The 15901-nt window shown below is 45.1% G+C and overlaps 1 protein-coding gene across 1 annotated transcript; it reads right to left on the bottom strand.

Annotated features, from left to right (window-relative positions):
- Nucleotides 1-14708: 14708 nt before the first annotated feature.
- LOC100954779 (olfactory receptor 6Q1) lies at nt 14709-15685 on the bottom strand. The gene has a single exon (XM_003801352.2). The coding sequence runs from the start codon at nt 15679-15681 to the stop codon at nt 14728-14730; it is 954 nt and encodes a 317-aa protein (XP_003801400.1). The 5' UTR covers nt 15682-15685; the 3' UTR covers nt 14709-14727.
- Between the last annotated feature and the right edge of the window lie 216 nt (nt 15686-15901).

The following is a 15901-nucleotide window of genomic DNA, read 5'->3' as shown; positions in this document are numbered from 1 at the left end:
TAATCAAGTTTTTAACCCATTTGCGCTTTTATCTCCCAATGCCAAGAATTAGACATGCATAAGACAAAACGCTCGACATATCTTTGCTTCTCTACTTTTCCCACCCACACTTTGAGATAGGTTTGCTCTTTAGTCCACTGCATTCCTTTTTCAGAAAGTAAGTTGACTTCTCAGGCATGAGCCCAAGGACTTGAACGTAGCATGTATCAAAGGCCAATGAGATAGTAATTAGAAATAAAGGGCAGAGTAGGAGGAACAAGGCCAAGTTCAGGGCCAGTGAGAGCATTTATGAAGACTTGACCATGCACCTTCTGGCCAGAAACATGCAGCCCTACTCCTTCTCCCCAGATCAGCCATGGATCTCAGCACCCCCAGTTCTCCAACCGGTTCCAGTTCCCATCCTTTCTTCGCACAGTGTCCAACAGTGCCCACCAGCCCTGGGTCCTGGCCAAGATCCTGAGCCACTTTAAGTGGACCTGGGTGGGCCTGGTGGGTTCTGACAATGGCAACTTTGAGCGGGTGGAACAGCAGCTGCAGAAGGAGATCGGGGGCGAGGGTGGCTGTGTGGCCTTGTCAAAGAGGATCAGCGGTCTAGACGGCAGCATCAGGAGCACGGCTGGGGTCATTGCCGCAACCCCTGCTGCCGAGGTCATCGTCTGTGACTGCTACCATTTCCACTTCAGACTCTTGGCTGAGGCTCTGCAAGAGAGAAATGTGGCTGGGAGGACATGAGTCTTCTCCACCTCCTTCTCCTATAAGCCGTCGATGCTGGGTCCCAGAGCCCTGAAGCTGCTCGACGGCAGCTTGATCCTGACCGTACATTCGGGAATAATGCCCAGCTTTGAGGACTTCCTCTTGGCACTGCACCCAGCCGCCTACCCAGGTGACAGTCTGATGAGGAAGCTGTGGGAGGAGCTGCAGGGATGCAGGTGGTCTGGAGCAGGGGGTTCCACCCACGGTGCCAGAGAAGCAGTTCAGCCCTGCACAGGCCTGGAGAACATAACCGCTGCCCACCTAGCTAGCTGCCTGTGAACTCCCTAATCTGACTGCCACATACCAAGCCTACCTGGCAGCCAAAGCCCTGTTGGCTGCCTATCATAACCTGATATCCTGTTCTCTGGGAGAGGGACCATTCCCTGGAGGCACATGTGCCAATGCAGAAGAAAAGGTTGGAAAGGCCAGCGGGAATGCTATTGGAGAGAACCTGAAATGTCTTTGGTAAAGTTCCAGGTTTCTGGAAAAGATCACAATCTCTTTTCCTAACCACAGAATCCAAGTCAATCCGCTTTCTCCAAAGGTGTTCAAAGATCACATCACTGGGTCTAAAGCCACTAGTGAGCTTCCTACAGCCACTTTGTTTGAAAATAGAAAAATAAGATTTCTAATTTTTTTCAACTGTATTGGAGTATAAATGGCAAATGAAAATTATGTATATTTAAGGGTACAATGTGATGATTTGATATACGTATATATTGGGTAATGGTTGTCACAAACTAACACTTCCATCACCACCCCTAGTTATCATTCGTGTGCATTTTAACTGAGGTATAATAGTTCTATATATTTATGGGATACAGTGTGATATTCAATACATGCGTGCAACACGCAGTGGCCAAATCAGGGTAATTAGCAACTCCATACCTGCTTTTCATCAAAAAACAAATAAACAAAAAAACATTTTTTATCAGCCACACTGTTGTGCTTTGAAGGCAGGACTGGGCTTTTGTATCCTCGGCACTAATCCTCTCTGGTACAAATAGGCATGCTAAGTAATTTGTATGGATGGACGATGGAAAATTGAATAGGTTCAAGTTCCTAAAACCAGCCTATGTATTGAACTTAGGCAAGGCCCAATGCTTCCAAATATCCATTACCTTGGCTTTCATCTCCCTGCCCCCCATAAATTAACACAAATGTGGGACAGGAGAAAACAGAGCTCTTTTCTTTATAAAATGTGCACAGGTAAGGTGCCCCGGCAAGCCTAGAGAAGGGGCAATTGTTTGCTGCTGTGGAGATGGCCCCTGACTGGTTCTGCTCTAACCATTTTTCTTTCCATCTTCTGTCCCTCTCCCAGGTGCTCCATTACACATGAAAGGTCCGCTTCACCACCAGTTCCCAGGAAGAGGTTTTCTTGACCAAAGATGGGGAGATGCCAGCAGCCTTTGACATTAAAAACATCTACATCCTCCCAGACAAAACTAGACAAACAGCCATTGTGGGACACTTTGACTTCAGAGCCCCCTCTGGAAAAAAGCTGCTGATAAATGACAAGGCTATTGTCTGGGCAGAAGGACACTTAAAAGTGAGAATTGATAGCTCCCTGAGAACCCCATAGCACCTCCCCAACCCCGAGCACCCAGGGTATTTGTTATATGTAGTACTGGGTTTTCTTAGGATACTTGGTCCAAAGGGGTAGATCATTCACTTACACAACGCTGAAGCTGTTCAGAAAATGAAACCTTCCAAAACCACCCCCTGCCTCCCAAATTAAGGGAGCTTGCTAAAAACAGAGATAATTAATGAGTAAATAGGAAAATTAATTATATACAATTGCCAGTTCAAGTTTACCCTGAGATAGCCAACTCCAGATACCTGAAGGGGCTACTGTTTTAAACTTGCAGCTTATGTCAAGAAATAGACATTTGATGCTGAGTTTTTGTAAACAGTGGAAAATAACCCATGGAATCCCATTAGTCCTTTCCCAGACCTCCAAGTATCTAAGGTCAGCAGATGGGAGAGCTCTAATTTAAGTGACAGCTACCATGTCACGCCTCCTGCAGCTTTCTCCAGCTCATGTAGTCAGGGTTAAACACTCCCTTCCCTGAGCAACTGCAGCATTATAGCCTTTTGAGATGAGTAAGAAAATGACAAAGGCATAATATTGTCTCTCCGCATCCTCAGTGATTTCAAAACAGCTTCTTCTGGTCTCACCTTAGACAGGTCTGTCTTTCTCCATTCCTGCAACTAATACACCTTCACATCCAAATCCCTCACCCTCCAAGGATGAACAAAGTTGCTGATGATGAGCAAGGGAGCAGAGTAGGGCTCCAGGGATGAAATGAGCATCATCAGATAAAGGGCCGGCCCCTGCCCGGTAAGCTGAGGTCCTCACTCAGTACCGCTGTGGACCCCTCACAGCTCAGGTACTCACCTGCCCACTTAGCTCCTCCTTCCCAGACCACAGAACCCTTTCACTGGCCCTTTCCAAGAACATTCATTCTGCAGGTGTGATCTGAATCTCAGTTGCTCTCAACTTGATGGATTTGGCCTCTAAGGGTACAATGGCAATGTCTAGAAACATTTCTGGTTGTGACAAATTGGGGGTACTCCTGGCATCAGTGGGTGGCGGCCAGAGATGCCGCCAACAGAGAAGATCCAGTTCGAACATCAGCAGGGCTGCAGTTAGAACTCAAGGAAGTTCTGAGTGGGGCCACGGTCTAGCTAGTGTTTGCAGTCTTTGTTCTGATTCACAGGGATTCAGTGACATATTCAGTTTATACTTCAGAATATGATCCCAGCTCCCCAGCATCTATCGTACACTCATAGTTCTGGGCACCGTGATATGGGCATCACTTGCAGCATCTTATTTAATCTTCGTGCCATCTTTAAAGTGCATTATTATTGCTACAGGTTGAATATCCTTTATCTGAAATGCTTGGGACTAGAAGTGTTTGGGATTTCAGATGTTTTCATATTTTGGAATATTTGTGTATACATAATGAGATATCATGGGGATGGGACCCAAGTCTAAATGCAAAATTCTTTTATGCTTCATACATGTTTTACATATATAGCCTAAAGGTATTTTTATACAATATGTAGAATTTTAGATAATTTTGCACATGAAGCAAAGTCTGTGTGTGTGAGGTCAGGTATGGAATTTTGCACTGGTAGTATCAGGCTGGCACTTAAAAAGTTTTAGATTTTGGAAGATTTCAGATATTCAGATTACCAGTGGTCAACCTTTACTCCCATTTTATTGAAAAGAAAACTGAAGACTAGAGAGGTTAAGCCTAAGGTCACTCAGGCCATAAATGGCAAAACCAGAATTCTAACACTCAAGATTTCTTGGTTTACTTAATCAGACCGCGAAGTCTTTAAGAGTTTATTCTGGCCAAGCGCAGTGTCTTATCCCTGTCGTCCCAGCTCTTTGGAAGGCTGAGGCTTGAGGCCAGGAGTTCAAGAACAGCCTAGGCAACATAGTGAGACCCCATCTCTGAAAAAAATAAAAATAATTAGTGTGGTAGCAGGTCTGTAGTCCTGGCTACTTAGGAGGGTGAGGTAGGAGGATCAACTTGAGCCCTGGAGTTCAAGGCTTCACTAAGCTTGATCATGCCACTGCACTCCGGCCCGGGCAACAGAGGAAGACCTTGTCTCAATACCTTGTACAGTATTATCTGGCATGAATATACAGAGCAAGAAACAGAGGAAAGGGAAAAGGAACAAGGCTAGGGAAGGAAAAGGAGGTAAAGAAGGGGCTTAATAAAAAAAAAAATGAGAGAAAGGAGGAAGAGAGGGAGGGACCCAGTAAGAGAGAATGACAAGGCTGCTTCCTCCACCACCTAACTGCTCCATCGCCCCAGCAGTTTCCCCAGCACCCTCTCCTCTCCTACACAGGTCCCTTCTTCGATCTGCAATGCAAAATGTCCTGTGGGAACCAGAAAGTCAACCCTACCTGAGCAGTCAAAATGCTGCTACCGTTGTCTTCCCTGCCCCAGAGGAGAAATTGCAATGTCACCAGGTAAGAAAAGAGGCTGGCCCTCGCTTGGGGGGTGGCCAGCCAGCAGCCAAGGTAGGCTTCAGTTGAAAGCTTATATCCATATCAGGGGATGAGTCCTTCGATGGGAAAGACGAGTCTAGGAAAGAAGAGTCCAAAGACGTAACATAACGTTCGTGTGCCCTCCCCCATGCGGCATTGAGGCCAGCTGAGACTTACGTTCACATTTTCTTTCATCAACCATGAACTTGCCCAAACCCAGAGCCTGGTTTAACATTTGGCACAGTGTCGGCCCTCCATAAATGTTTTTTTAAAAAATCTCCCAATGACTTAACCTGTACTTTACCAAGACATCATTCACTCAACAGACATCAGCTGGCACCTACTGTAGACAGCCACTGTGCTGGGTGCAAGGGTGGCAAAAATAGGCACGGCCCCTGGACCCAGAGAGCTCGGGATTAGTAGGAGAATGAATTGCATCCCCACACCTAGCACAGCTCTTATCTCTCCATAAAGAAACTTAACTATAAAGTGAATTTATAGTCAATTAATGCTATTAAGCATTAAGTTTATTAATGCTTTAATAAAAGTTCAAGCATTGAGCCGTGAAAGCACGGTGGAGCAATTAACTCTAATGAAGGGTACACAGGGAGACTTTCCACCAGAGGGGGTGGTGTGTGATATAGGCCTTCACCAACAAGTAGGGCTGCAAAGGCAACGAACTGGAACCAGAAGAGTTCAGGGAGGAAGTTATCAAAAGCCCAGGTATGAAAGCAGTGAGGAGCTGAAAGTGTGGACAGTGCCGGGAGATTTCAGGAAGCAGGTGGTCATATCATAGAAGGTCTTACTTGCCAGACTTGGGAGCATAGACTATCCTTGGCAGAAAATGGAGAGAAAGCCCCTGAATTACTCAAGTAGAGAAGCAGCCTGTATTTCGAGCTGGGTTTGAGGGAGAGTAATGGACAAGGGGTGTAGGGAAAAGAAGGGATGTCAGGGCAGGCAGTCCGGGTTCAGAATCCAGAAAATTGTTAAAGCCTCAGATTCAAAGTCTCTTCTCACACTGAAAACTCTCCTGGAAATATGGAGACTTTGGAAATACCCTTTGCTCTTTTAAAAATAAGGGTGCTGCTAAATTAAGCTGAGAAGGAGCCACTGGATATGGAAGAGAGGGTGAAAGAAATGTAGGTGAGTAGAAATCCTTGGAGATTAGAAGGACGTCCAACCAAAGTATCTAGGAGCACGGAGATATAATCAAATCAAGGAGAGAGGTGAATGAGAATGTACGGCTGTTCCACAGCTACCGTCACAAAATCTCTCCTTAAGATCTCTATGGGATGCCAAAGCTCTGGTAAGTTCCGTCAGTGGAATGGTTTAGGGAAGAGTTGCTCTGTTAGAGAAATGAGAGCCCGTGTACACAGCAAGCGCCCCGTACGCATTCCTTGAACTAGACAGGCTGATGGATGAATCAGGGAGTGAATTCATTAGCTGTGACTGAATTACAACATTGTCACCAGGGCTGCTCAGCCCCCAGGGTGAAGCCTATACAGGAGTTAGAGCTTCTGCAGGTCGTCATCTCAACGTTATCTCATGACAGTCTCACGCGTGACGAGCAGCTGCTGTCAGGATTCCTGCCATCTGTGTCTTTGGCCCTGCATCCGAGGACATCAGGCAGTCTGAAGTCCCATCAGAGTGAGACTGAAATACACGTGCCTGCTGGAAAAGCCATCACTAGCTGTAGAGCTGCTTGACCGTGGGAAGGTTTCCAGAAGCTTCCCGGCTCTGTTCGCTGACCCAGTTTCTCTTTCTCCCCTCAGACAGTGCTGCATGTCAGAAGTGCTCCAAGGACCAGTGGCCCAACGAACAACAGAGCCAGTGCATCCCCAAGACCCTGGACTTCTTGTCCTATGGGGAGCCCCTGGGAGCGGCCTTGGCAGTGGGCACAGCCCTGCTCTTCCTCCCTGCCCTGGCCATCCTAAGCATCTTCATCTGGCACCACCACACCCCCATGGTGCAAGCCAACAACCGCCAGCTCAGCTACATCCTACTGTCCTCTTTGGCCCTCTGTTTCCTCTGCCCTTTCATGTTCATCGGCCACCCAGGCCCCCTCATCTGTGCCGTGCACCAGGCAGGTTTTGGCGTCACCTTCACAGTCTGTGTATCCAGTGTGCTGGCCAAGCCCATCGTGGTGGTGGTGGCAGCCTTCCACGCCACACGGCCAGACACCCGGCTTAGGAAGTGGGCTGGGCCAGTTCTCCCCAGCACCATCCCCATCGTCTGTTCCCTAGTCCAAGCAGCTTTATGTACACTCTGGGTGGCCAGATGGCCCCCACGGCCTGTGAACTCCACAGAGCCTGGGCCCACCGTGACCGTAAAGTGTGGGGAGGGCTCCTTGGCACCATTCTATGCCATGCTGGGCTACTTGGGTTTCCTAGGGCTGGTCAGCTTGCTGGTGGCCTTCCCTGCCCACAGGCTGCCTGACACCTTCAATGAAGCAAAGCACATCACTCTCAGCATGTTGGTCTGCTCCTGCGTCTGGGTGTCCTCCATCCCCGCCCATGTGAGTGCCCGGGGCAAGGACACGGTGGCCGTGGAGGTCTTTGCCATCTTGGCATCAGGAGGAGGCCTCATGTCCTGCCTCTTCTTCCCCAAATGCAACATTATCCTTCTCCACCCTGAAAAGAACACAAGGGGACAAAAGTTTGGCCGGCACCATCTCCAGTGAGAGAAACAGAAGCAGACGAAAGATGGTGTCCCGCTGGCACACTGGGAGGGCACCCCTCCTTCCGAGCTCTGTCACACTGGTCTGAACCCCTCCTGGTCACTAAGCTGCTTCTACTAACACTTTATAATATCATTCTATCAGGGGGAGATGAGGTGTATTTGCAGGTAATAGTATCCTTGACAGAAGCATCTGGTCTAATTCATTCTGTAGCCCCTCAGCACCCAGCCAGGGCCGGGTCCAGAGCGTATGCCAGGGAGGAGCAGGCTATGTCTTTGATGAGTGAATGAATCAGCTTATGCAAAATTAGCATTGGAAGAGATCTTTGAGAGGCAGCGGCGAGGCAGAGGGGTTGAGTGGAATCAGACAGTCCTGGTTCAAACGCCCCCGACTTCTTCATGTTGTAGCTGAATAAAATTGGGCAGGTTATGTAACCTCTCAAAGCTTCAGTCTGCTCCCATATAAAACAAGAGACCAGGCCTTCTTCCAGGTTGTTGGGATGAGGAAAGAAGAAAATGTGGAGAAGTGCTGAGTACCCGATAAACACTCAAAGGGCGGATATTGAAAGGCATCCGCTTCATGGTGCCCTTTTACAGATGAGGGAGCTGATGCCGAGAGAGAGGACTGCTCTACTCAGGACATCACTGTACAGAGGTTTAGAGTCGGATGGTCAAGGCTGGAGCCCTAACTCTGCCACTTCCTCGCTTAGCTGTGGGACTCTGGACAGGTTACTTCACTTCTATGTAACTCACTCTCCTCATATATAAAGGAGAATAATAATAGCACCAACCTCATGGGATGATCAACGAGGAAAACATGAGGGAATATTTTTAAAACATTTAGAATAGTACCTGGCACATCATAAGCACTAAATAAGTAACTTTTAAATAATTCAATAAAATTATATAGAGTGGGAAAATCTAGATCTCAATTCATTGCAGAGTCACTGAAACTTGCTCCCATCTAGGTCGTGGGAAGGACCTTTGGAGAGGTTAAAGCATCATCCACACAAGCAAAGAGCCTGTGGTCTAACATTCCCAACCTAGCCTGATTGGAGTGGATTGAAATACACTGTTTTATTAGTGAACAATCTGTACCTGCTCTGGTTAGCCACTTGTTTTGGAATAAATGAGGACAGGCGACTGCCGCAGATGCAGTAGAGTGGCCACCAAAGCAGAGTCTGCTCGGAAGGAAGCCCCTCCACTTCCCCAAGAGTGTGAGGATGCCAGTGAAGCTCACAAAATATTAAGGATCAGTTAATTAGACGACAGTGCTCCTGGGGAGAGAAAGCGCTTACGGGTGTTATGCAGAATGTGTCAAGGTAGCTAGACATGTCCACGCTTCTGGGCAATGAGATCCAATTTAAATTCCTGCTAAAAGGGGTTGAGAAAAACTACTCTTCCCAGGCTGGCCAAAGATGTTATTTGAACCAATGAGAATGGAGTCACCAAAGAAAACAAGGATATAAAGAAACAAAGAGCTGTGGTATTCCATGGCCAAAGCCAACAATTTTGACAAACACGCTCTAGAAATTAACTGTGACTGGGAGCAGTGGCTCATGCCCATAATGTCACCACTCTGGGAGGCTGAAGTAGGTGGATTTCTTGAGTTCAGGAGTTTGACACCAGCCTGAGCAAAAGTGAGACCCTGTCTCTACTAAAAATAGAAGAACTGAGGTAAGAGGATCTCTTGAGCCCAAGAGTTGGAGGTTGCTGTGAGCTATGGTACCACAGTACTCTACCCAGGGTAACAGGCTGAGACTCTGTCTCAAAAATATAATAATAATAATAATAATAATTAACTGCTAAGGATTTGCATGTGAAAACTGAAAAATTAGAGACTAACAAAAAAGACTAAGAAGTCTGAAAAGTGACAGAGTGCAAGGGATAAGAACATGGAACCATGGAAGAGGGTCCACATGGCCTTAGTGAAGTAGCCCCTTGCTAAAGCTGTTGGCAGTGGTTACACAGTGGTACACAGAAAACTGTAGAGCTCTGATTCCAGAATGTAGATCCCATCATTCTCACCAAGACTCAAGTCAAGGACCTTCTCCAGGGTGGTTACCAGGTAGTTCCTGCTTAATAAGTGAATATCTTAATACCCAGAATGGGCAAAGTAAGATAAGCAGCACTCCTTGCTGAATTCTATCTTACTAACTCTTGTTTATCCATAATTACCCCAAGACCTTCTCCAGGTGCCAGTGAAGTAGTACCAGTGTTAGGTTAGCACTGCACACGAAATGAAGATGTTTCACTCTCTAAATAGATACACCCCCAAAAGAAGGAATTTTATTTTCATGAATTCTCTACTTATAAAAATCTTTCTCAACATGATTTTATCATTTATCTTCACTGTAGAGCGGCTTTAAAAATACTTTAGCTCGCTCTGGGAGGCCAAGGTGGGTAGATTGCTTAAGCTCAGGAGTTCAAGACCAGCCTCAGCAAGAGTGAGACCCTGTCTCTACTAAAAAAATAGAAAAACGGATAAAGTGGTACATGCATGTAGTCCCACATACTCAGAAGGCTAAGCAAGAGGATTATTCAAGCACAAGAGTTCAAGGCTGCTGTGAGCCATGACACCACAGCACTCTACCCAGGGCAACAGAGTGAGACTCTGTCTCAAAAAATTTATAGAAAAATAAAAACACTTTAGGGCCAAGTGTGGTGGCTAATACTTATAATCCCAGCACTCTGGGAGGCCAAGGTGGGTGCATCCCTTGAGCTCAGGAGTTCAAGACTAGCTTGAGCAAGAGTGAGACCCCATCTCTTAAAATAGCCAGGCATTGTGGTGGGTGCCTATTGTCCCAGTTATTTGGGAGACTGAGGCAACAGGATCACTTGAGCCCAAGAGTTTGAGGTTTCTGTGAGCTATGACATCACTAAACTCTACAGGTAGCAAGAAAGTGTGACACTATCTCAAAATAAATAAATAAACAAATAAAACACTTTAGCTGTCAATACCTACACATATCATGCACTCCAGATTCTGGTAGGTAAGGGAATGCTTATTTCAGGTTTTGTGTGTAAATAAGCATACTTACAAAAGGGGAGAGCTTATTTTGTCTTGGTTTTGTTTTTCAGACAGAATCTCACTCTGTCACCAGGGCTAGACTGCAGGAACATCATCACTGCACCAACTCCTGGGCTCAAGCAGTCCTCCTGGTCTCGTCCTCCTGCCTCAGTTTCCCAGTAGCTGGGACCAAAGGAGCACACTACCACACCGGGATAATTTTTTCTATTTTTAGTAGAGATGGGGTCTCACTCCTGCTCAGGCTGATCTTAAGCTCCTGACCTCAAGCAATCCTCCTGCTTTGGATTCCCAAAGTGCTAGTATTACAGGCATGAGCCATCGCACCCAGCCAAAAGTAGATTCTTTTCACACTTTAGTTTCTTTGATCAGGTCTTATTAAAGCAAGATTCACTTTTACACATATAGGATTCTTTCTAAAAGTTTGCATCAGAATTTTTCCGTTTTATGTAATTTGGCTCAAAATCTAGATTTATTCTTCAAGAAGCTCAAAATGGTAGACTTTACTTGCCACTTCCCATATAGGTATTTTTAGAGTAGTTCTCAGAATCAAGAAAATACTCCCCATGTTTGCATTTGAATTCTTTCTGGTTACAATAACGAGGACTAGGCAATCAATTATGTTTTACTTGCTCTCCATCAGTCAGAAACCTAAAAGTCTAATTCATTTTGTGCTCATACCTACTCAGGTCAGGTGCCTAAAAGTCTACAGTCATACCTCAGAGATACTGTGAGTTTGGTTTCAGACCACGGCAATAAGCAAGTATCACAATAAATCAAGTCACACAATTTTTTTTTAATTTCCCAATGAATAGAAATGTTTATGTGTCTATTAAATGTGAAATAGAATTATTCATCTATCTAAAAAAGTACAAACCTTAACCAAAAAATATTTTATTGCTAAAAAATGCTAATGATTATCTAAGCCTTCAGTGAGTCTTAATCTTTTTTGCTGGTGTAGGGTCTTACCTCAGTGCTGATGGCTGCGAACTGATCAGAGTGATGGTTGCTAAAGTTTGGGTGGCACTTTCTGAAAATAAGGCAACCATGAAGTTCGTTGCATCAATTGACTTCACCCTTCACCAAAGACTTCCATATAGCAGGTGATACTGTTTGATAGCCTTTTTTTTTTTTTTTTGAGACAGAGTCTCACTATGTCACCCTAGGTAGAGTGCCATGGCATCACAGCTCACAGCAACCTCAAACTCTTGGGCTTAAGCAATTCTCTTGCCTCAGCCTCCCAAGTAGCTGGGACTACAGTCACTCACCACAACACCCAGCTATGTTTGATAGGTTTTTATCTACAGTGGAGTTTCATTCAAAATCGGAGCCAATTCTCTCAAATATTGTTGTTGCTTTACCAACTACGATTATGGGGTAGTCTAAATCTTTTGTTGCCCTTTCAACAATGTTCATAGCATCTTCACTAGGAGTAGATTCTACATCAAGAAACTACTTTCTTTTCTCATCCATAAGAAGCAACTCCTCATCCATTCAAGACTTATGAGATTGGAGAAATTCAGTCACATCTTCAGGCTCCAATTTGTTTGTTTGCTTGCTTTTGACCCAAGGTCTCACTCTCTCACCCTGGGTAGAGTGCTGTGGCATCATCATAACTCACAGCAACCTCAATCTCTTGGGCTCAAGTGATCCTCTTGCCTCAGCCTCCCCAGTAGATGGAAGCACTATGATGCCCAGCTAGTTTTTCTCTTTTTTAGTACAGACAGGGTCTCACTCTTGCTCAGGTTGGTCTTGAACACCTGAGCCAAGCAACCTACCCACCTCAGCCTCCCAGAGTGCTAGGATTATAGGTGTGAGCCAGTTCATCTGGCAATTAGCCTAACTTTAATATTGTTGTGTCTGAGGGGATAGGGAGGCCTAAGGAAAGGAAGAGGGCCAGGGAAACAACTGGTCAGAACACACATTCATCGAGTCTGCCACTTTTTTTCCCTGAAAATCCAGTTTATTTTCCATGTTGTGGACAGATCCCACCAGTGTGATCAGTTTCTCCGCATGTGTAATAATCTATCAAAATAAGTTTTCCCACATGACTCTTTTCCATCAACTCTGAAAGTCCTGAGCTGACAACATATCTAAAAAAGCTCTTAAAAATCATCTCTTAAAATTTGGAAGAAAATGTGGCAAGTTTTTCCTGTAACATTCATTGCACTACAAATGACTAAAAAGAGCAATTTATATTTTCACAGGTGACTAGTACAGCCGTTGAGTTCAGGAAATGAATGCTTTAATGCATTTTGCTCCGCTGTTAACCACTATGCTATATTGTCCTTTCTGTTTGAGCAGACAAAGTAGGCTTGAGGATTTCCACTGCACGAAAAGATCTGACTCTGCAAGTGAAGTGGTGTCAGCTGCCTTTGGTTGATCCAATGTTGACTTTCTTCATCATCTCATTTCTCCATCAATGTGATGATGTGACAAATGAAATGTTCTCCTTTAATAATAAAAACTTGCGTACTGTTTCTCAAAGCGCTGTCTTAAAATGTCCAGGTCTTAAGTCTACAATCTGACATGCACACCATTCATGATGCCCCCCAAACAAGTACAATAATAACATCAAAAACCACTGATCAAGATCACCACAACAGATGCAATAATACATTCTAAATATCATGAGAATTAGCAAAATGTGGCACAAAGACACAAAGTAAGCACATACTGTTGAAAAAAATAGCCAACAGGCTGTCTTAGCCCTAACACAAAATTATCACAAACCTTCAAATTGTAAAAAAGACACAATATCTCCAAAGTATAATAAAGCAAAGCATAATCAAAATACGGCTGTATACTGCTGTTTCCTAAAGGTAAATTCTCATATTTGGTCCTGAAAAGTTCCCACCTCTCACTGTCTTTGCATCTTACAGCCATCTGCCAGAATCTAGAGCACATTGCCAATACAATATTCAATAAATGAAATGCCTTTCAAAATGCGTGGCTTGTGCCCTCCCTGTTGTTAACTATGGAAAAATGTAACAGCTCAGATCCTATTTGGAGAGACTGTAGTGTTGAGCGAGCACCATAATATAATCTGCTCATTATTGGCCAGCTGAGAAATACCATCACAGAAAATCTGTCCTTCCACCCACCACCAAAACCAGTCCCCAGCTCAACAACTTCCTTTTCCATCTACCAGTTTCTGGAATCCACATTTAAATGATAATTATAAAGGCCTTTAAGAATGTAGCTATCTACAAGAAGGAAACTACTTGAATTATAGTTGCCTTTTTATACTTTACTTCAAAGGAGCTGACATTGCCATAGAAATCTTCTTAAATCCATTTCTAAAACACCAACTGCTATAGACAGAGGATCCCTCTATATTGCAAATAAGAAGATTTAGATACAAAAGTGATGAAGTGCCCAGATCCCATGAAAAATCAACTTTGATTCTGGGGACTTAGTCTGCGCTGGAAACTGGTGATTGTCTACCAAAATTTGCCCTCCTCTTTTTCTACAGTAATCAGATGGGCATCTGGCTACCCAACTATGAGGGTTTTTTTATCACCCTTGCAATTAGATGTGCCCTCTCAGTAATTTCTCACCATGTAAGTAGCAAGACGGCTCTATATTAGGGGTTGGCAAGTGGTCTCTGTGTCACTACTGTACTCAGTTCTTCCTTTGTAGGACAAAAACACCATAGACAATACACACAGGTGTGACTATGTTCTAATCAAACTTGATTTACGGACACTAAAATAGTAAATTTTTTTTTTCAGTTTTTGGCCGGGGCTGGGTTTGAACCCACCACCTCCAGCATATGGGGCCGGCACCCTACTCCTTTGAGCCACAGGCGCCACCCATGAAATATCAATTTTATAAAACTTCTATGTGTCATAAAATGTCATTCTTTCAATTTACCTTCTACCACTTAAAAGTGTAAAAACCATTCTTAGCTCACAGCTCATTAAACACCAGAGCTGAACAGGATTTGGCCTGCAGACCTTACTTTGCCAACATCTTAGGGAATATTGACCCTACAAGATGGAAGGAACTGGGATCCTTGAATGCCTGTTGAGCAGAGTCATCAACTAAGCTGGAACAACTTACCTTGAACTCTTTCTAGTAAGAAAAAATCTCCTTCATTTTTTAAGCTACATGATAGTTAAGTCTCTCTTGTTACAGCAGCTTAGCATTTTATTTTAACTTGTGCATAGTCATAACTCCTGATCCAAATCTCTTGTCCATAGTCCTCACCACTCTCCATTTAAATATCCAAGGTAAGGTAACTGTGTCCCCCACTGCCTCCTCACCGTCCCTTCCAAGACTTAAAAGAAAAGACTCTACCCAGAGCTCCCTTCACCTCCTTGTTCCGAAGACTATAGATGAGCGGGTTGAGCATGGGTGTGACGATGGAGTAGGAGACAGACACCACTTTGTTAAAGTTGATGGAGGAGGTCACTTTGGTCCTGACATATATGAAGAAAAGAGTGCCATAAAAGAGGCCTACCACCGTCAGGTGAGCAGCACAGGTGGAGAAAGCCTTCCGGCGCTCAGCAGCCGAGCGGATATGCAGCAGCGTCCAGACAATGTTGCCATAGGACACACCAATGACTGCAGAGGAGGCCAGGAGCACAGCCAGGGACACCAGGAAGTCCACAGTCTCCTTCAGGGTGACGTCTGAGCAGGACAAGGCTAGCAGGGGTGAGGCATCACAAAAGAAGTGGTCAATGACATTTGGGCCACAAAATATCAGTCGAGACATAAGGTAGATGGGCAAAATGGGTGTGAGGAAGCCTGCCAGCCAACAAGCAGACGCCAGACGGATGCAGGTGCCCCAGGACACCAAGGCTCCATAGTGGAGAGGCATGCAAATGGCCACATAGCGGTCATAGGCCATGGCAGCCAGTAGGAAACACTCAGTTGCCCCAAGGAAGGTAAAAATGAAGAGCTGGGACAGGCAGCCAGCATAGGAGATATTCTTTCCTCCACCCACCCCAATAAAACCAGCCAACATCTTGGGCACTGTGATGGAGGTATACCAGATTTCAAGGCAGGACAGGTGCGTCAGGAAGAAATACATGGGTCTCCGCAGCTGGTGGTCCAAGCCCACCACTAGGATGATGGCCAAGTTCTCCACCAATGTGAACAGGTACATGGTGAGGAAGAGCGTGAAGAGGAGGAAGCGTGCTTCATGCACCCCGGCAAAGCCCACCATGACAAACTCTGTTACCTGGGTCCAGTTTTTGGTATATGGCTGCATATGTGCAAGTTTTTACTCTGTAGATTCATAGCCCCGTAAACAATGAAGGCTCAGAGAGAACCTGTGAGGATAGCAGACAGAAATACCTTTCACTTCAGAAGAGGAAAGTGAAGTCAAGACTGTTCATACATACAAAGAATCTGCAGTCTGTGAGGGGCACAAGAAAACAGATAACGCCAACACAAAATGAAAAGTGCTGGCTGGAAATCAGACAGGATAT

The sequence above is a fragment of the Otolemur garnettii genome, unplaced genomic scaffold (assembly GCF_000181295.1).
Source record: "Otolemur garnettii isolate 467f Iridium unplaced genomic scaffold, OtoGar3 scaffold00209, whole genome shotgun sequence".
Taxonomy (NCBI): domain Eukaryota; kingdom Metazoa; phylum Chordata; class Mammalia; order Primates; family Galagidae; genus Otolemur; species Otolemur garnettii.
Note: the sequence above shows the minus strand (reverse complement) of the source record. Positions and strands in the feature narration are given on the sequence as shown.

Coding starts and splice junctions, on each gene's coding strand:
- LOC100954779 (XM_003801352.2), bottom strand. CDS start 15,681: ATGCAGCCATATACCAAAAACTGGACCCAGGTAACAGAGTTTGTCATG.